At 46.4% G+C, this 18984-nt stretch overlaps 1 protein-coding gene across 2 annotated transcripts in view; it reads left to right on the top strand.

Annotated features, from left to right (window-relative positions):
* The window catches only part of LIN52 (lin-52 DREAM MuvB core complex component), a 29386-nt gene extending 20670 nt beyond the window's left edge, over positions 1-8716 (top strand). For both annotated transcript variants that reach the window (XM_083166647.1, XM_083166648.1), the window contains exon 6: positions 8161-8716. In XM_083166647.1, coding sequence (XP_083022773.1) covers positions 8161-8216 — 56 coding nt within the window. In that variant the 3' untranslated portion in view covers positions 8217-8716. The remainder of the gene's footprint in view (positions 1-8160) is intronic.
* Positions 8717-18984: the final 10268 nt, after the last annotated feature.

The following is an 18984-nucleotide window of genomic DNA, read 5'->3' as shown; positions in this document are numbered from 1 at the left end:
ACCTGCTGCGTGTTATACCAACTATTATCACGGGTGCCGAGGCACCTGCTGCGTGTTATCCCAAATATTATCACGTGTGCCGAGGCACCTGCTGCGTGTTATACCGAATATTATCACGTGTGCAGAGGCACCAGCTGCGTGTTATACCGAATATTACCACGTGTGCAGAGGCACCGGCTGCGTGTTATACCGAATATTATGACGTGTGCAGAGGCACCGGCTGCGTGTCATACCGAATAGTATCACGTGTCCCGAGGCCCGGCTGCGTGTCATACCGAATAGTATCACGTGTCCCGAGGCCCGGCTGCGTTTTATACCATATAATGTCCCGAGGCACCTGCTGTGTGTTATACCGTATAACGTCATGTCCCGAGGCACCGGTTGTGTGTCATACCGTATACTATCACGTGTCCCGAGGCACCGGCTGTGTGTCATACCGTATACTATCACGTGTCCCGAGGCACCGGCTGTGTGTCATACCGTATACTATCACGTGTCCGGAGGCCCGGCTGTATGTTATACCGTATACTATCACGTGTCCCGAGGCACCGGCTGTGTGTCATACCGTATACTATCACGTGTCCCGAGGCACCGGCTGTGTGTCATACCGTATACTATCACGTGTCCCGAGGCACCGGCTGTGTGTCATACCGTATACTATCACGTGTCCGGAGGCCCGGCTGTGTGTCATACCTTATACTATCACGTGTCCCGAGGCACCAGCTGTGTGTCATACCGTATACTATCACGTGTCCGGAGGCCCGGCTGTGTGTCATACCGTATACTATCACGTGTCCCGAGGCACCGGCTGTGTGTCATACCGTATACTATCACGTGTCCCGAGGCACCAGCTGCGTGTCATACCGTATACTATCACGTGTCCCGAGGCACCGGCTGTGTGTTATACCGTATACTATCACGTGTCCCGAGGCACCGGCTGTGTGTCATACCGTATACTATCACGTGTCCGGAGGCCCGGCTGTGTGTCATACCGTATACTATCACGTGTATCGAGGCACCGGCTGTGTGTCATACCGTATACTATCACGTGTCCCGAGGCACCGGCTGTGTGTCATACCGTATACTATCACGTGTCCGGAGGCCCGGCTGCGTGTCATACCATATAATGTCCCGAGGCACCGGCTGTGTGTTATACCGTATACAGGTTGCGTATCCCTTATCCAAAATGCTCGCGACCAGAAGAATTTTGGATAACGGATTATTCCGTATTTTGGAATATTTTTATATTTGAAAGAAGGATCTGGAGGTATCTTGCATTTATAATGTATAAGCACATAAGCACATGAAATACACACATATATATTTTATTTGTGCATGAAACAAGGTTTAAAAAAAAAATGAAACAAAGTTTGTGTACAATCTCAGATCCTGAATTTGAATGGCAAGCAATCATTGTCCTTTTAGTGCCAGTTACATGTTATTTCCCCAGTAGTGCCAGTTACATGTTATTTCCCCAGTAGTGCCAGTTACATGTTATTTCCCCAGTAGTGCCAGTTACATGTTATTTCCCCAGTAGTGCCAGTTACATGTTATTTCCCCAGTAGTGCCAGTTACAGAATGTACCCAGTAGGTTTTTAGCAAAAAATAAAAATACATTTTGGAGACTATGGTTTTCAGAATAATTTGGATAATGGATATTTGGATAAGGGATACTCAGCCTGTATTGTCATCTGCTGGGGCACCGGCTGGGTGTTATACCGTATACTGGGCCTAATTCAGCATGGATTGCTAATTAGCGATAAAGCCGTTATCTGCGATCAAAATGTCACCGACATGATATAAATATTTCTCCATTAACTGCTGCCGCATAGGCACCAACTGTGTATAACGCTTATTGTGTTGTCCAGCCGGGATACAGTTGAATGGTTGACCGCCATTAGGTCGACATGGGACAGGGTTCTAGGTCAACATTGGTAAGGCTGACAGTCGAAAGATGTACATGGGGGTTTTTCACTGTTTTTTGAGCCGACATGTGCCGACAGGCGGTATTTCATGCCCTACCATCCACTAGGACAGGACTTGCCACAGATTTAACACTCCCTTATAGCAAAACTGTGGCAAGACATGATGGGATTTGTAGTTTGACAACATCTGGAGAGCCACAGGTTGGCCAGGCCTGCACTAGGGCGTGGTGGGAGAGTAAAATAGTGTGCCGAGTGCAGCGAGCCATGCGAGGGGATGTGGTACACTTAAAACTGTGTCCATGTTGACTGTGTCAACATTCGGGTAACAAAAACTGTGAAAAACCCCATGTCGAGCTTTTGACTGTCGACCATCCTTTGACCGACCAAACAATCCCGACCCGTCCAGCCTAACTGACCGCACATCTCATGTTGCTGGTTTGCAGCAATCAATGTTTTTTTGCGATGGCATTGGTTTTAGCATTCGAGGGTGGCATTCCGATGTTTGTCGCCATTGAATGGTAAACATTTCATGGTATTGGGATGGTCTTGCCCCCTAGTACCTTCCTCATCTGGCCATGCAGGAGAGGTTTTGCGCTTGTACATGTGCAAACAATTTTTATTTTTTTTGCCCATGAGCAAATCATTTGAAAATTATTATTATTATTTTTTTTAATATATCAAATTCTTTTGATGCGATGGCTAGTATCTTAGTGTGGTGAGACCAATGGCTGAGGAGGCACTGGCTAATATTTAAGGGGGGTATTCTGGTTGATTTGCACAGATGCACAATTGCATTCTTGCGAGGGAACCAGATCGAATGGTGGTACGCTGGCCCACCATTCGCAAGGCGCGTACATTCGCACTGACTGCGAATAGATGTTTTACATAAACATTCAGTCGCAGCCTGCGGGAGAACACCCACATCATACAATGGTCGCCGACCATCGAATGATGTGGAAAGTGCACGCAGATCTAAGGTTGCTCACATGCACCCAGCATATGCGCAATGCAAATACCTCAGCCTCGTGCGAATGGCCCAGAATAAGATCCCTAGTGAGGCCAGTGGCGGGAGTGGCACTGGCTAGTATCCTATTGTGGTGAGGTAAATGGCGGGGAGGCACTGGCTAATATGTGTGTTGAAGCATATGGGAGGGGAGGCATTCCTTTCTATTGGTTGCTATGGGCAACATTCTATCTTCAATAGAACTACCATCTTCGTAAATTTACTCCATAATGTTCACATCACAAACATGTGTGCACTGTCTGCCCCGCATCCCTTCCGCAACCCCAACTTTTGTCCTCTTTCCTCCCCAAATAATCTTGGTTCCAGGCCTGCATGTCAGAGTCTGCTCAGCACTGTGCAGGACGAGGGGCCGGGGCCTGCGCGGCTCTGTGCGGGACGAGGGGCCGGGGCCTGCGCGGCTCTGCGCGGGATGAGGGACCGGGGCTTGCGCGGCTCTGTGCAGGACGAAGGGCTGGGGCCTGCGTGGCTCTGTGTGGGACAAGTGGACGTGCCTGCGCGGCTCTGTGCAGGACAAGGGGCTGGGGCCTGCGTGGCTCTGTGCGAGACAAGTGGCCGTGCCTGCACGGCTCTGTGCAGGACAAGGGGCTGGGGCATGCGCGGCTGTGTGCAGGACGAGGGGCCGGGGCCTGCATGGCTCTGTGCGGGACGAGGGCCCGGGGCCTGCGTGGCTCTGTGCGGGTCAAGTGGCCATGCCTGCGTGGCTCTGTGCAGCACAAGGGGCCGGGGCCCGGGTGGCTCTGTGCAGGACAAGTGGCCGTGCCTGCGCGGCTCTATGCGGGACAAGGGGCCGGGGCCTGTGTGGGACAAGGTTTGTCTATGGCAGCTGATTACTTTGTTAAGCATCATGTGAATAGACAGGACTGGGAGAGATTAATCACTCCAAATGCAATTAGCATCATGTTTAACCCAGTGATGGACGTCTCAAGGTGAATCCACGAGCGTCCGTCATTAATATTCTGTCCACTCACTGAGTTACAATCCATCCAGTTCTTTTATCCTGCGCCATACAGTGTGTGTGCACATCTGACCTGTTGCTCTGCATATGCAGTGTGTGTGTGTGTGTGTGTGTGTGCGCACTTCTGACTTCCTGGCGTGCTGCGTGTGCGTGCTTCTGAACTCCTGTGTGCAGTGTGTGTGACTTTGACCTCCTGTTACTCTGCGGGTTTGCGCTTCTGATCTGTCGCTCCGCGTGTTTGTGAGTGTGTGTGTATGTGTGTGTGTGTGTACTTCTGACCTCCTGTTGCTCACCGTGTGTGTATGTCACAATGCTTTATATATGAAAAACCCGTGTCGACAAAGACCATGTCAACTTCTTCAATGAGGTCGACCAGTAGAGGGCGACCTATTGACCGGTTAATAAATTTACTAAAGCTTAGACTTCGTAAAGTTTCTAATAATGAAAAAAAGCCAACCAATCATATTCTGTCTATCGTATCTCTGTGGCATCCTAGAAAATGCTAGAATCTGATTGGTTGCCATGAGCAACATCACCTCTTTTTATTTTTAGAAGCTTTGGTAAATTTACTCCTAAATTTGAAATAAACTATATATGAAAAAATATAACAATTAATTGCACCGTGAGAGACAAGTGTCCTAGCTCACATCTAAATTGCAGTGGGCTGCATGCATTCGCCACCAGTATTTACCCTGCATACAAAACTATGGCCCTTATTCTGGTTGGTGTGGTAATGGCCGCGTGCGTTCGTGCTGCCGATGTTTTGTGTCTGCGCATGTGCAGAGCCATATCTGCGCATGTGCGAACGGAACGCACGTCCAAATTCCGCATGAAATGTGTACTTTACGAACAGGGGGTGGAGAGGGGCGTGAAGGGCTGTTTGGCCGCATTAACATATGCATACGCCCCGCGTTTCATAGGCGTTCCCATGCAAACGCTGGGCGTACGTATGGTAATGCGGCCGTGACGCACGTGTAGGGGGCGGACATATGACCTTGCCGGATGTCAGCTGCCCGCTCAGATCCCTGCTTTTGCACGGAGAAATGCCCGTGTGGTCTGAGGTTGCGGGAGCTGCCTGGCCATTCGGTCCTGCATTCAATGGTCTGCGACCATCGAATGATGGGGGAGATTCCCTGAGATGGAGGAGGTGTATTCATGAGAAATACAAGTGCGGTCCGTTCGGACAGCTTCTTACCGCGTACGGACGGAGTTGGCGATCCGTATGGAAGGCGGGGTTTAGGACGCACGGTGCTGGACGCATATTCGGATCCGGCCGCACCGATCAGAATAAGGGCCTATGTTGTGTTCACACCACTTGCGTGGCAGCAGGGTGTGTCTTTGCGCACATTTGCAGCATATTGCTATTACACTGTGATCAGTGTTGAGGGATCTGTCACCCAGCGTTAGGTGACCTGCGTCCACTTGGCCATGTAGTCGGCTGTTCTCTTTTCATGTGTCAGAGAGAATAAGACTGGCAGTGATGCTCCCAGCTCTGTAAAGCTGCACTAGGAATACACAACGCAGCCCCGAAGGTCTAAGGGGATTTTGGGAGCAGCATGTGTGAATTTGTTTCAGAAGTAAAAAATGAACAGATGTTGGTATAAATTACCTCCGTGTCTGACGTCTTGCAAATTAAAACCACGCTTGGCATCACTAACCGTCTCACCAGGCTGGGGAGGGAGAGAGAAGGGGCGGCACTCAAAGCCTTTTCTGTAAGTCAGTACTGCAGAGGAGTAGCAAAGGGATGAGGTATAGAAACTATAAAGAGGCTTCACAATAGGGATTGTGGTTCTGAGATGCATCACCAGAGCTCTTGTAGCCTATAACTAGGTATGAAGCCTTCACAGTGAGGATTGTGGTGCTGAGATCCATCACCTGACCTCCCCTAGCCTATAACTAGGTATGTAGCCTTCACAATGAGGATTGTATGCCCAGATCTATCACCCGGTCTCCTCTAGCCTATAACTAGGTATGTAGCCTTCACAGAGAGGATTGTGGTGCTGAGATCCATCAACTGACCTCTTGTAGCCTATAACTAGGTATGTAGCCTTCACAATGAGGATTGTATGCCCAGATTTATCACCCGGTCTCCTCTAGCCTATAACTAGGTATGTAGCCTTCACAATGAGGATTGTATGCCCAGATTTATCACCCGGTCTCCTCTAGCCTATAACTAGGTATGTAGCCTTCACAATGAGGATTGTGGTGCTGAGATCCATCACCTGACCTCTTGTAGCCTATAACCAGGTATGTAGCCTTCACAATGAGGATTGTGGTGCTGAGATCCATCACCTGACCTCTTCTAGCCTATAACTAGGTATGTAGCCTTCACAATGAAGATTGTGGTTCTGAGGTCCATCATCCGACTTCTTGTAGCCTTCACAATGAGGATTGTATGCTGAGATCCATCACCCGACCTATTGTAGCCTATAACCAGGTATGTAGCCTTCACAATGAGGATTGTGGTGCTGAGATCCATCACCCGGTCTCCTCTAGCCTATAACTAGGTAAGTAATCTTATTGTGATTGTGGTGCTGAATTCCATCACCCAACCTCTTCTAGGATATAACTAGATATGTAGCCTTCACAATGAGGATGGTGGTGCTGAGATCCATCCCCTGACCTATTCTAACTATGTATGTAGCCTTCACAATTTATTTATTTTCTTTATTATCAGTTTCTTATATAGCGCACACATATTCCACGCACACATATTCCACGGCGCTTTACAGAAAATATTTTGAACAATCAGTCCCTGCCCCAGTGGAGTTTACAATCTATATAGAATATATAAACTCCGCACAGTTAGGGCCATGGTGGGAATTGACCCATGATCTCAGTACTGTGAGGCAGTAATGCTAACCATTACACCATCCGTACTGCCCCTTCGCAATGAGGATTCTGGTGCTGAGCTCCATCACCCAACCTCCCCTAGCCTATAACTAGGTATGTAGCCATCACAATGAGGATTGTGGTGCTGAGATCCATCACCCACTAGCAGGTAACTAAGGTGGAACCACTGGTGCATTTATAATGAATGAGAAGAGACATACCATGGTTTAAGAGGGAAGTCTTTCTCCATGTCACCTATTGTAGATTAGTGTTGCCATACATGTAACTAGCACCATCCTCAGCATATTGTGGTTTCACACGTAACCATGGCACAGAGTGGGGCTCCAATAACACCACTTCCAGAGTCATCCTCCTATTACAGGATAGGCTAACTAGTATACATGAAGTCAAGTAATTTTTTTACATAAACTCCTATACCACTGAAACCGTGTCCTTCAGGCTTTTTCCCCATGAAATCCCCTCCATGAGAATAAGAAAAACCTTTTGTGTCATCTGGTGCCTCCCCTGAGATAGTAGGGACCAACCTACAAATTATAATATATATGTGCAAAGTGATACAACCCAGCACCTTTAATGTTCTTTTAGTCATTTAACCTTGTAGTAGATCGAACCATGTTTCAGGCTCGTAGTGAAGTCTGTGTCCTCCCTCTGTCTAATTCTGCTCCCCCACTCTCACAGGTTCCACCATCAACCTGGGACCCACTCAGATATAGATAGGCAGATAGGTGGGGAGTAAATGGATATATAAATATATATATTTGTGACCATATAGTGACTAGTGAACAGTTCTGTATTTGAGAACTTCGTGAAAAACCGAACCCTAGTTCTAGGAAGAATTGCACCGCTGGGGAAAAAAATCAAAAATACTGTACATGCAAACTTCCTGGATGGTGGTAGGGGTCATAGGGTCGAAACATGAATAAGGCTGACATGGCTAAGGTCAACAGGGTCGGATGGTTGACACAAGCATTAGGTTAACAATGGGAAGGTTGACAGGAGTCTCATGTCGACATGCACTAGGTCGACACAACAAAACGTCAACATGAGTTTTTACATTTTGAGTGTCTGTCGACACCTGAGCACGTACACCCCCAATCAATATACCAGATCTTCTTGCGTGCCTTCCTTCACCCGCCGTGTTTCAGTCGTAGTCCATGATAAAGTATGCAAAAGTCCCCCAAAAAAATGAAAAACTCCTGCCAATATTTTCATGTGTCAACCATTACATGTCGACCTTTTGCTTGGATTTAATATTTGAATTGTGTAACTAAGAAGTAATAACTTTAAATTCAAACGCACCAAACTGACCTTTCACGTGACACAGGTACCATGTGACCAGAAACCATTCTCACTCCTCGCACACCTGTCCCATTACTATTTACCCTTCCTCTCTTCTTTTGCAGCGCGAGAGATGACTCGTGGCAAGTTCCTAAATATCCTGGAGAAAGCCAAAAAATAGCGTCTGGCAGGGCGGCCAGCCCACGTGGACACCCGTGGGCACCGCAGAAAACTTAAGATTGGTTTTTGAAGAACTTTTTTTTTTTTTTTTCACGTGAAATAAACTCGACACAAAGTTATTGACCCGGAATCTTTACCTCGAACACCGTCATATCACCTGGGTGCCGCGCTGTATACTGTGTTCCTCCACTTAGAACCCCGGAATTCTTTTCAGTGGAGAAAACATTTTGTTCACATAGGAAGAATGAGAACCCCGTAAGATGTTTCTAAATCTATGTCCCAGCAGCAAAGTGATGATGAGTTCCAGCTGCCGGATCTTTTTATTCTCCACTTCATAACGGATGTGTAATGGAGAACATGGAAGTGGGATGATTTCTGGGCCGTTGTATCCACCCCTACAAACTTTGTGCACAAATAGTCCCATGTCTGTGCTCTTACCGTGTAATACTTATCCTGCACTAGGTAATACTTTCCCACCCAACATTAAAAAAATGAGCCAAGGTTTTGTCTTTGACTGCTATCGTTGTACCAACATTGACCATGGCACCCTTTTAACACATGCATACAGTACAAATGGGATACTTGGTACACACTAGCTATCCCAGTCTACTTACCGATCAGGATGCCGGTTGGCTATATTATGGCGTTGGCATTCTGATCTAATCAGAGTTACGGTATCGGTTCTCCTAGGGCAGTTGGGTTCCCGGGATCCTGACCACCGGGATGTTAACCGCATCCTGTACAAACAAATGGCACATTGCATGAGTAGCTTTACAGTACATGGAACTAAAGTAATTTACATTTTTATATACTGTGCTCCTCCCTTCTTATATGAAAAAATGCAATGTGATAAGCATGCAAGGGGACATAATTATCTTCACCGTATGAATGCTGCAGATTAGTACTTCTCCAACTCGGTCCTTAAGATACCCTAAAGGTGTGTACACACGGTCGACATGCCGTGCGATGCGAGTCCCGATGCGATCTGATCGCATCGGGACTCGATCGCACGGCATGAAGGAGAAAAGAGGAAAGGACAGTTCTTGTCATCAGGTGCCGGGCAAAGGCACAGATGGGAGGGTGCTGCGGCACAGCAACAGCTTCCCCCTACCGTACATACATCAGAGGCCACACCCCCCACCCTCCTCTATACGGCGGACTTCCGGGTCACTGCGCATCAGCCCTGCAGCCCCATATAGATCTGCACTATATAGTCTTGCCTGCCCTCACTATGTCGCTGCCGATTTGCGCTCACTCGGGAGCGCGCATCTGCATCGCTTCGGGCTCGCAAGCCCTGAAAAGTACACAATCGGCATGCGATATGGCTTTGGATGTGCACTATATCGGCAACATCGGAAGCCATATCGCACCGTGTGTACACACCATAACAGTCCCGGTTTTGTAAATATCATGATTGAGTACTGCTGACTTAACTAGATCAGATATTCAGTCAGAATAATTGCATTAATGCAATTTACACAATATAGCCAGTGATAAAGTTATTTGGAGCCAAACTTTAAATGTACAGCACCAGAGTCTCATACAGTTACCTGGCATTTTGTATATTGGTTTTTTTTTCCAATGAAGATGACATGAAATGAATCAGAAATAATCTACATTGTTACTGTGGTAAATGACTATGGCCCTTATTCTGATCTAAGCGGTAACGGCCGCTTGCGGCCGTTCCGCCGATGTTTTCGCTCTGCGCATGTGCAGAGGGCACTCTGCGCATGTGCAGGCGAAATCGCCGCACATTTTTTTTTACCGCCGCAAAGGGGGTGGATAGGGGCGTGAGGGGCTACTTAGCCTCATTTCCCTATGCATACGCCCCGCGTTTCATGGGCGTTCCCATGCAAACGCGGGGCGTACGCATGGTAATGAGGCTGTGACGCATGTGTTGGGGGCGGGCATCTGACATCGCCGGATGTCAGCTGCCCGCCCCCATACATGCTTTCACACGGACAAGTGTCCGTGAGGTCTATGGGTGCGGGAGCTGGTGGAGCGTGCGGCCCTGCCTTCGATGGTCGGCGACCATCGAATGCAGGGGGCTGCTCCAAGATGGTGGAGGCGTATCCCCCGCCATTTTCATGCGGACCGCCACATGTCCGCGTACGGACGGCCGTGGCGATCCGTATGGAAGGCGGGGATTCGCCTGCACGGTCGGAGCCGCATATGCGGCTCCGGCCGCACCAACCAGAATAAGGGCCTATACTAGCTGCAAAAGTCTGCTTTTTAAAGGAATATTTGCAAAGGTTTATTGAGGCCCATTTCCAGCAACCATCACCCCTGTGTTCTAATGGTACATTGTGTTTGCTAATCGTATTAGACTAATGGATGATTAGAAAACTGTTGTGCAATTATGTTAGCACAGCTGAAAATGGGTTTGCTTTTTAGAGAAGTTATACAAATGGCCTTCCTTTTGAGCTAGTTGAGTATCTGGAGCATCACATTTATGGGTTGAATTATACTCTCAAAATGGCCAGAAAAAGAGAACTTTCATGTGAAACTTTATTTATTTATTAACAGTTTCTTATATAGCGCAGCATATTCCGTTGCGCTTTACAAAGGAGACAGTGATACAACAAACAGGGTATTTACAGACAGTCAAAAGGTAAGAGGGCCCTGCTCGCAAGCTTACAATCTATAGGGAAATAGGTATTGATACATAAAGATAGATACTGTATTCTTTATTGCATCGATTCCACCAGAATGCAAGGTTTTGTGAATGTAGGAATTTGATAAGCTTGCTTGAAGAGATGAGTTTTTAGGGAACGCTTATAGGTTTGGAGACTGGAGGAGCGTCTTATTGTGCTTGGGAGGGCATTCCACAGAGTGGGTGCAGCCCGAAGAAAGTGGGAATGGGAGAGAGTAAGGAGTGTGGATGAGAGATGCAGATCTTGGGAGGAGCGTAGAGGTAGTATTGGATGATATTTTGAGATAAGAGAAGATATGTATGTTGGTGTAGTTTGGTTTATGGCTTTGAGTGTAAATAAAATAATTTTGTATTGAGTATGGTAGAATACAGATAACCAATGAAGTGACTGACAGAGTAGCTTTTCAGACGATGAACGCCTGGCTAGGAAGATTAGCCTCGCAGCTGCATTCATGATGGACTGTAATGGTGAGAGTCTGTATTGGGGAAGGCCAATAAAGAGACTATTGCAATAATCAATGTGTGAGATAATGAGAGCATGGATTAGAGTTTTTGCATTGTCTTGTGTAAGGTAAGGGCGAATTTTAAATATGTTTTTTTTTAGGTGCATCTGGCATGATTTTGAGACAGATTGAATGTGTGGTACAAAGGAAAGTTCAGAGTCAAGAATAACACCTAGGCAGCGAGCTTGAGAGGTAGGAGTGATTGTCATCTTCTCAACAGCAATAGATATATCAGGTTGGTAACTACTATTTATTGGCGGAAATATAATTTAATTCTGTTTTTTAGATATTAAATTTGAGGTGGCGTGATGACATCTAGGATGAAACAGCAGGAAGGCATTCAGAGACACTGCTCAATACAGATAGGGACAGGTCCGGGGAGGATAGGTAGAGCTGAGTATCATCCACATACAGATGATACTGAAATTCAAAGGAGCTGATTAGTTTGCCAAGAGATGAGGTATAGATTGAGATAAGCAGAGGACCTAAAACTGAACCCTGAGGTACTCCAACTGAAAGAGGTAGCGAAGAGGAGGTAGAATCAGAGAAACGAACACTAAAGGAACAGTTAGATAGGTAGGATGAGAACCAAGAGAGGGCTGTGTCTTTAAGACCTAGGGATTGTAGTGTTTGTATGAAAAGTGTGTGGTCAACAGTGTCAAAAGCAGCAGAGCGATCTAGAAGAATTAGTTGTGAATAATGGCCTTTAGACTTAGCAGTGACCAGATCATTCACAACTTTAGTCAGTGCTGTCTCTGTGGAGTGTTGGGCACGAAAGACTGACTAAAGTGGGTCCAGTAAGTTGTGCGAGTTAAGAAAGCGTGTGAGGCGAGTGTAGGCAAGTCTTTCAAATAGTTTGGAGGTGCATGGAAGTTGACAGTCTATTCTTGTTTTTCTTGAAATTTCCAAGAAACTGAACATTTCCTACAATGGTGTGTAATACTCCCTTCAGAAAAAAGCACAAACAGGCTTTAACCAGAGTAGAAAGAGAAGTGGGAGTCCCCGGTGCACAACTAAGCAAGCAGACTACATTTCAGTCTCTAGTTTGAGAAATACATTCAGGTCCATAAATATTGGGACATCAAAACACTTTCATATTTTGGGCTCTATACACCACGACAATGCATTTGAAATGAACTAAACAAGACATTTGCATTTGGAATCTGTTGCTGTCAACTCTCATGATGAGATCCAAAGAGCTGTCACTATTTATTTATTTTATTTATTAACAGTTTCTTATACATAATCCGCATACATTGATCCGATACGTAATGCCGGCGTTTGGAATCCCGGCGGTCGGAATCCCGACAGCCGAAATCCCGACATGGGGGGGATGTGGATCGCCCCCCCTTGCGGGCTCGCCACGCAGCGGGCCCGGTGCCTCGCTACGCTCGGCACGCTATTTTATTCCCCCTCTATGGGTGTCGTGGACACCCACGGAGGGAGAAAGTTTCGGGATTCCAGTGTCGGGATTCTGAACGCCGGGATCCCGACCGCCGGCAAATTGACCGCATACATAATCTGCAGCGCTTTACAGAGAGAATATTTTAACAATAACATCAGTCCCTGCCCCGGTGGAGCTTACAATCTATATTCCCTACCACATGTATACGCACACATTCCTAGGGTTAATTTTAGTTGGCAGTCAATTAACCTACCAGTATATTTTCGGATTGTGGGAGGAAACTGGAGTACCCAGAGGAAACCCACACAAGTACGGGGAGAAAATACAAACTCCGCACAGTTAGGGACAAGGTGGGAATCGAACCCATGACCTCAGCGCTGTGAGGCAGTAATGCTAACCATTACACCATCTGTACTATCAGTGAAGCAAGCCATCATTAGACTGAAAAATCAAGACAAACCCATCAGAGAAATAGCAAAAACATTAGGTGTGGCCAAATCTACTGTTTGGGACAGTCTTAAAATGAAAGAACACACCAGATAGCTCAGCAACACCAAAAGACCCGGAAGACCACGGAAAACAACTGTGGTGGATGACAGAAGAATTACATCCCTGGGGAAGAAAAACCCCTTCACAACAGTTGGCCAGATCAAGAACACTCCCCAGGAGGTAGGTGTATAATGTCTCAAAGTCAACAATCAAGAGAAGACTTCACAAGAGTGAATGTAGAGGGTTCACCACAAGATGTAAACCATTGGTGAGCCTCAAAAGACCAGATTAGACCCGGCCCTGGGTCTGGGGCTGTTTTTTGGTGCTGGTAAAGTGGGAGATTTGTGCAAGGTAAAAGGGATTTTAAAGATGTGAGTCTATCACTCCATTCTGCAATGCCATCATACCCTTTGGACAACACTTCATTGGAGCCAATTTCCTCCTCCAACAGGACAATGGGCATGATTCTAGTTCACTCAGAGACAAATTCCTTCTCAGATGGACAAAACCATGTGCACTAAAGGGGGGCAGATGTAACAGGTGCAGATAGAATTAGATTTGGGTACTGACTGCTTCATTTTTACACTGCAACATAGATCTCACTTTGAATAAAAACCCCACCCAAATCGAACTCTCTCTGCACATGTTATATCTGCCCCGGCACCCCCCCCCCCCCCCCCCCCCCCCTGCAGTGCACATGGTTTTGTCCATTTTTGAGAAGGAATTTTCCTCTAAGAGTGAACTAGAATAAGGAGGCCCAATGACCCAAAACACATCTCCAAATTATGCAAGAACTATTTAGGGAAGAAGCAGGCAGCTGGTATTCTGTCTGTAATGGAGTGGCCAGCACAGTCACCAGATCTCAACCCCATTGAGCTTTTTGTGGGAGCAGCCTGACCATATGGTACGCACAACTTGTGGGAGGAGCTTCAGGAAGCGTGGGGTGAAATTTCTTTAGATTAACTCTACAGATTAACAACTAGAATGCCAAAGGTCTGGAATTGCTGCAAAAGGAGCATTTTTTGACGAAAGCAAAGTTTTAGAAGCCATTATTAATGGCTCATATCTGTCTTGTCTGTTATGTGTAATTGACTCTCTGGTGGCCTCCGGTGGTGAGTCTGTGCCATTTCAGTCCAGTCTCCTGTGATATAATTTATGCTAAAGTGTGTACTCGTTATCCTTGCTGGGCTGGATGCCACAGGTGTGTTGATTACCTGAGCCCTTGATAAGGCATTCTGGCCAGCACCACTTTGCCAGTTATAATTCCCAGTTCTCAGTCCTGTGTGCTAGTCTGTTGGTCTGAGCTCCTGTTTCCTAGGAGAGTTCTTGCTAGCCTCGTCTTAGCCTTGTTTGTATCCTGCTACAGTCCAGTGAACTCCAGCATAGACCTCCTGCTGAGCGTCCTGAGCCCCAGGTCTGAATTGTGCTACACTATCTGTGTTCCTGGTCACAGTCAGCAGTCCTGCCTGCCTGCGCTGCAGTCCCCTGAGATCTGTCTGCAGTTTTACCATCATTACAGATAAGTCAGGGGCTTCCCCTGCAGCTGCTTCTTTTATTATATTATATGGTACCATCTCTGCATTGTTGCAGCAGCTCACACTAGGGGTCAGGTTTACCTTCTAGGGGTCATTCCTTCCCTGTGCAGGAGTCTGGAGTTATATTTTGTATTTACCACCTTAGTGCATTGTGGCACCCGTGGGGTTATTCTTCCCTGCATCTTGGTAGACTGGGTCTGATCGCCAGCTCGCCCTTTTTGCCGTGTGTTCTATCTCCTGTGGGCCACCTTGTCACACTAAAGACCAGGCGGCATTGGGGGCGGAGCCAGCATAACCAGCTCCGACGACCGCGGCTGTTATTGGCGAAGCCTTAGCCTGCAGGATGCCAGCAGGACCATAGAGTCACGGCAACCGGGTTCACACACCCAGTTCTACCTAACACCAAGTTTGAAGGACAAAATTATGATTTCAAATAAAAATCATTTTTCTAATCTTGACAATGTCTTGATTGTATGTTCTATTAATTTTGCAATTTATTTGATAAATATGTCAGTTTTCATGTAAAACACAAAATTGTCTCGGTGCCCCAAACTTTTGAACAGTAGTGTATGTCCTAGATCAGTTCTGGTAAATTGGTTGGGTTCCTGGGTACACAATAAGTTGCCATGTGTTGGCCAGCATTTAGCTGTCATAATGTTTTTAGGTTATTTCTGGTTACTTGGTTGATTTAACTATTGGTTACTGGATGATACACTCCCAGGATTGAGTGATACATAGCTTATTTGCCCATATAGATAGACCTATTGGCTTACGTGTGAGCCACCATGTCAAATGGTGTGAGACCATTTTCTGGGCAGGCTAACTAATTCAACACTCGTCACTATTGACCAAGCATAAAGGTCTTTCGTGCTCAGTCTGGTTCCCATATGGATGAAGCTTCAGCAGAGTAGTATTTAGATATCCACCAGCAACTTTTTAGATATCTGCCTATCTGAGAGTCTGCCGGTGGTGGTAGAAGGTACCCGGAGAAGGGTGGCTCCAAGCAGACAATGGGGCATAATGACATTTGTCCTTGCACAACCAATGACCATGGGATTTTATTCTCTGGAACGACCAGCAATTCTGGCCCAACATGGCAGACAACTGACCAAGTAATCCCAAAAAAGTCTTTGGCTGGCGGTCAACTAGGTACCCTGAAGTCCATCAGTGATACTAGCTCCTTTAGGGAATATGGAGTTACATTTATGAGACACTCAACTGACCTGTAAGAGCAGTTTCCCACAATTACAGAACCAAACTCCCCGTATAGATGTAAGTAACTGACATCAGTATGGTTTATGTGGGGCTGGTTCTTAGCCAGACGCAGGTTGCAATTTGGACAGATCTTTCAGGTTTCACGATAATGCGCAAAATGAAATCACTAACTGCGCCAAATCAAATTTAAGCACACAAATGGAGTTCCCAAGCTCTCTTAGGCGGAGCCGTCTTTCAGCAGGCCACACCGTCCAGGAATTGGGCAACGATTGGGTGGCAACCTTTCGATTTGGAAATTTTCTTTTGATTTCTCGGCCTGATGCGTTGAAATCCTGGGTAGTTCAAGGGGAATCGGTCTGGAGAAGTTGCTGTAGTGTATGGGGGGGGGGCCTTAAGAATAAGCCCCCTGATTCTTAGCTGGGGCTGTATTTTAAACAAGTCGGCTCGGAGAAAGTCTTTGGCTAGGAGAGCTTTGCCATTACAGTTCTGAGGGTCCGACTCATCTGCTGGAAACCCCTGAGCCTCCAGCGTGATATTGTAGGTTAAAGTCCTGCTGCTCCTGGTTTGTAGTGTGACATAACACATATGAACAATCATATTACATTATAACTGTGCGGTTAGGTGGTGATGGGTGTTACAGCGGTTTAACATGTATCTTTCTATTAATTGAATCTCATGTTAATCACCTCCCAGATTTGGGCCGCTCATATTAAACCCTGTTGATGTACGCGGGGGGCTTAGACAGAATCCCCCTCCATTCCTGTCCGCAGTGCACTAACCGGCAGGGCTTTCTAAACAGCAGCTGTTGTCTTTAATCTGCACTATGATCGAGGACAATCTACATAAATCTTCTAATGTGCCCTCATTAAATCCTTCTTACACTTGGAAATCACACAGATCTCATTTTAATATGCATATAGATTATGAGGAGTTTTTAATGGTCATTGATGAGGAATCGAGGCTGGAGAGATCACCGGCCGTAGGTCTTCATGTATGTGCAGAGGTTGGGATGCGTCGCAATGTCGGTCCACGGGTAACGTCAGCGGCGAGGCACTCCCGTTCTATACATGGTGCAGCCAAACGCTGCAAACACGGGCAACAATAATTATTTCATGTGTCCATTAGAAATCCGTAAAATTCTGGCTTTTTTTAGTTATATTTTTACATTGACTGCATGTACGGACCTGATGATGTCATTAACTATATCGTTCAGTCTATATGCTAGTGCATGGGTCTTCAAACTGTGGCCCTCCAGATGTTGTGGAACTACATGTCCCAGCATGCCCTGACAGTTTTGGCATGCTCTTAAAGTAAAAAATGTGGCAATGCATGTTGGAACATGTAGTTTCACAACATCTGGAGGGCCACCGTTTGAAGACCCATTTGCTAGTGCATATATATATATATATATATATATATATATATATATATATATATATATATATATATATATCTTTCGCCGGGAGTTTAAGGGATAAAGGTGTCAATATTGCTCATGGAGTATATAGTCTAGTATGTACCCAGCTTAACTGGTCAGCCCCTCCCCCTTTTAATGCCATGATGTCACACTTATCAGCTGGAGTAATGGTTCTAGGAAGGGGAGCACTGCAACAGGCCAGTAGTGCACCCTGTGCTAGCCTGTGTTGCAGGGAGGAGGGGGAAGTGGGTACTCTTTACCTGGGTCCGGCCTGTTCGAGGAGCTCGAAGGGACCTGGGGCCAGCTGCGTCGCAGCGCACCTTTTCCCAGCATTTTAAGCATTGCTGCTGCTAACGTAGCCAGACTGTGGGTAGAGGGCGGGGTTGAATGACGCAAGCGTATCATGCTCCGCCCCACATATGCACCATAATTACCTGTAAAATCTCCCCTTCCTGCTCACTTCTAGGGATAGCCATCGATGGCGATACTGCAACCAACCATCGATAGCAACAAACTATGTGATGGATGACCATTGATAGTTTTACCTATCATCCATTTTCGTTGACTGACTGGCCGTGGGCTAATGAGAATGTGGAGTGCAGGGCTTCAGGGTTGTCTGGCTGCAGAGCTATGCTCCATGTCCCAGCACCTATTTAAAATATATTATGTGTGTGTAGTGAATGGGGGGATGTATGTGTGATATTGTATATTTACAAAGTTCTACTATGTGGATTTTTTTACTTTCATTATAGAAAATGTTGGGGGGGGGGGGGTCGTAAAGATATGATTATATTATATGATTTATTAATGTCCCTTCTGCTCATCGAGGTTGGAATACATGTGAAAGGTGTGCGTTAGAGAATCTGGTAAGTAATTGCCAGGACAGATCTGCATAAATAATCGGGTCCCCTGGCTCCGCCCCCAGCGCTGATCGCTCAGATCACCTGCCTGATTACACACTGTGACAGGCTCAATGACTTGTTCTGTCTGTTCTGACCCTAATTCATTCTGTTTCCCTTATCCCATCTGATAATCACCATCCGCAAACCCCCCTTCTAATTTACATAATTTAGATCTCTTCAATTAGGTGACCAGATGTCCAGATTTGCCACCAATGGTCTGCAAATTAATTAAAAATGAATATAATTTTTAATAATGGCTGATTAGAAGGAATTACTTGTTATATAAACAAGAGACAGCTATTTGCCCTCAATTGGTGCCAATCTGCATTAATTAATCCCCAGCACTCTTCCTTTGCCTAATCCAGAATCATAGCAAGCCCTTTCTCCTGGTTACTTTCAGCAACATGTGGTCTCGCGCACGACCAAACCCCCCCCCCCTTCTCATCCTCCTATATCCTCCTCATTACAGGAACGTGTCCTCGTTATATGCATTGCTCAAATCATTGTCTAATTTCCCTACCTCCTACCCCACTGTCATTGATCATTTCTTGGCCATGCTACCCCCATCATAATCCAGCTGCTGGTGACAGGTAATACCCATTCCCTTTCTGTTCCTCTCTCTACCTCTCCCTCTCTACCTAGCGTAATGT

Source organism: Crinia signifera, chromosome 12 (genome assembly GCF_055691185.1).
Source record: "Crinia signifera chromosome 12, ASM5569118v1, whole genome shotgun sequence".
Classification (NCBI taxonomy): Eukaryota; Metazoa; Chordata; class Amphibia; order Anura; family Myobatrachidae; genus Crinia; species Crinia signifera.
This window is presented reverse-complemented; position numbering and strand designations above follow the sequence as displayed.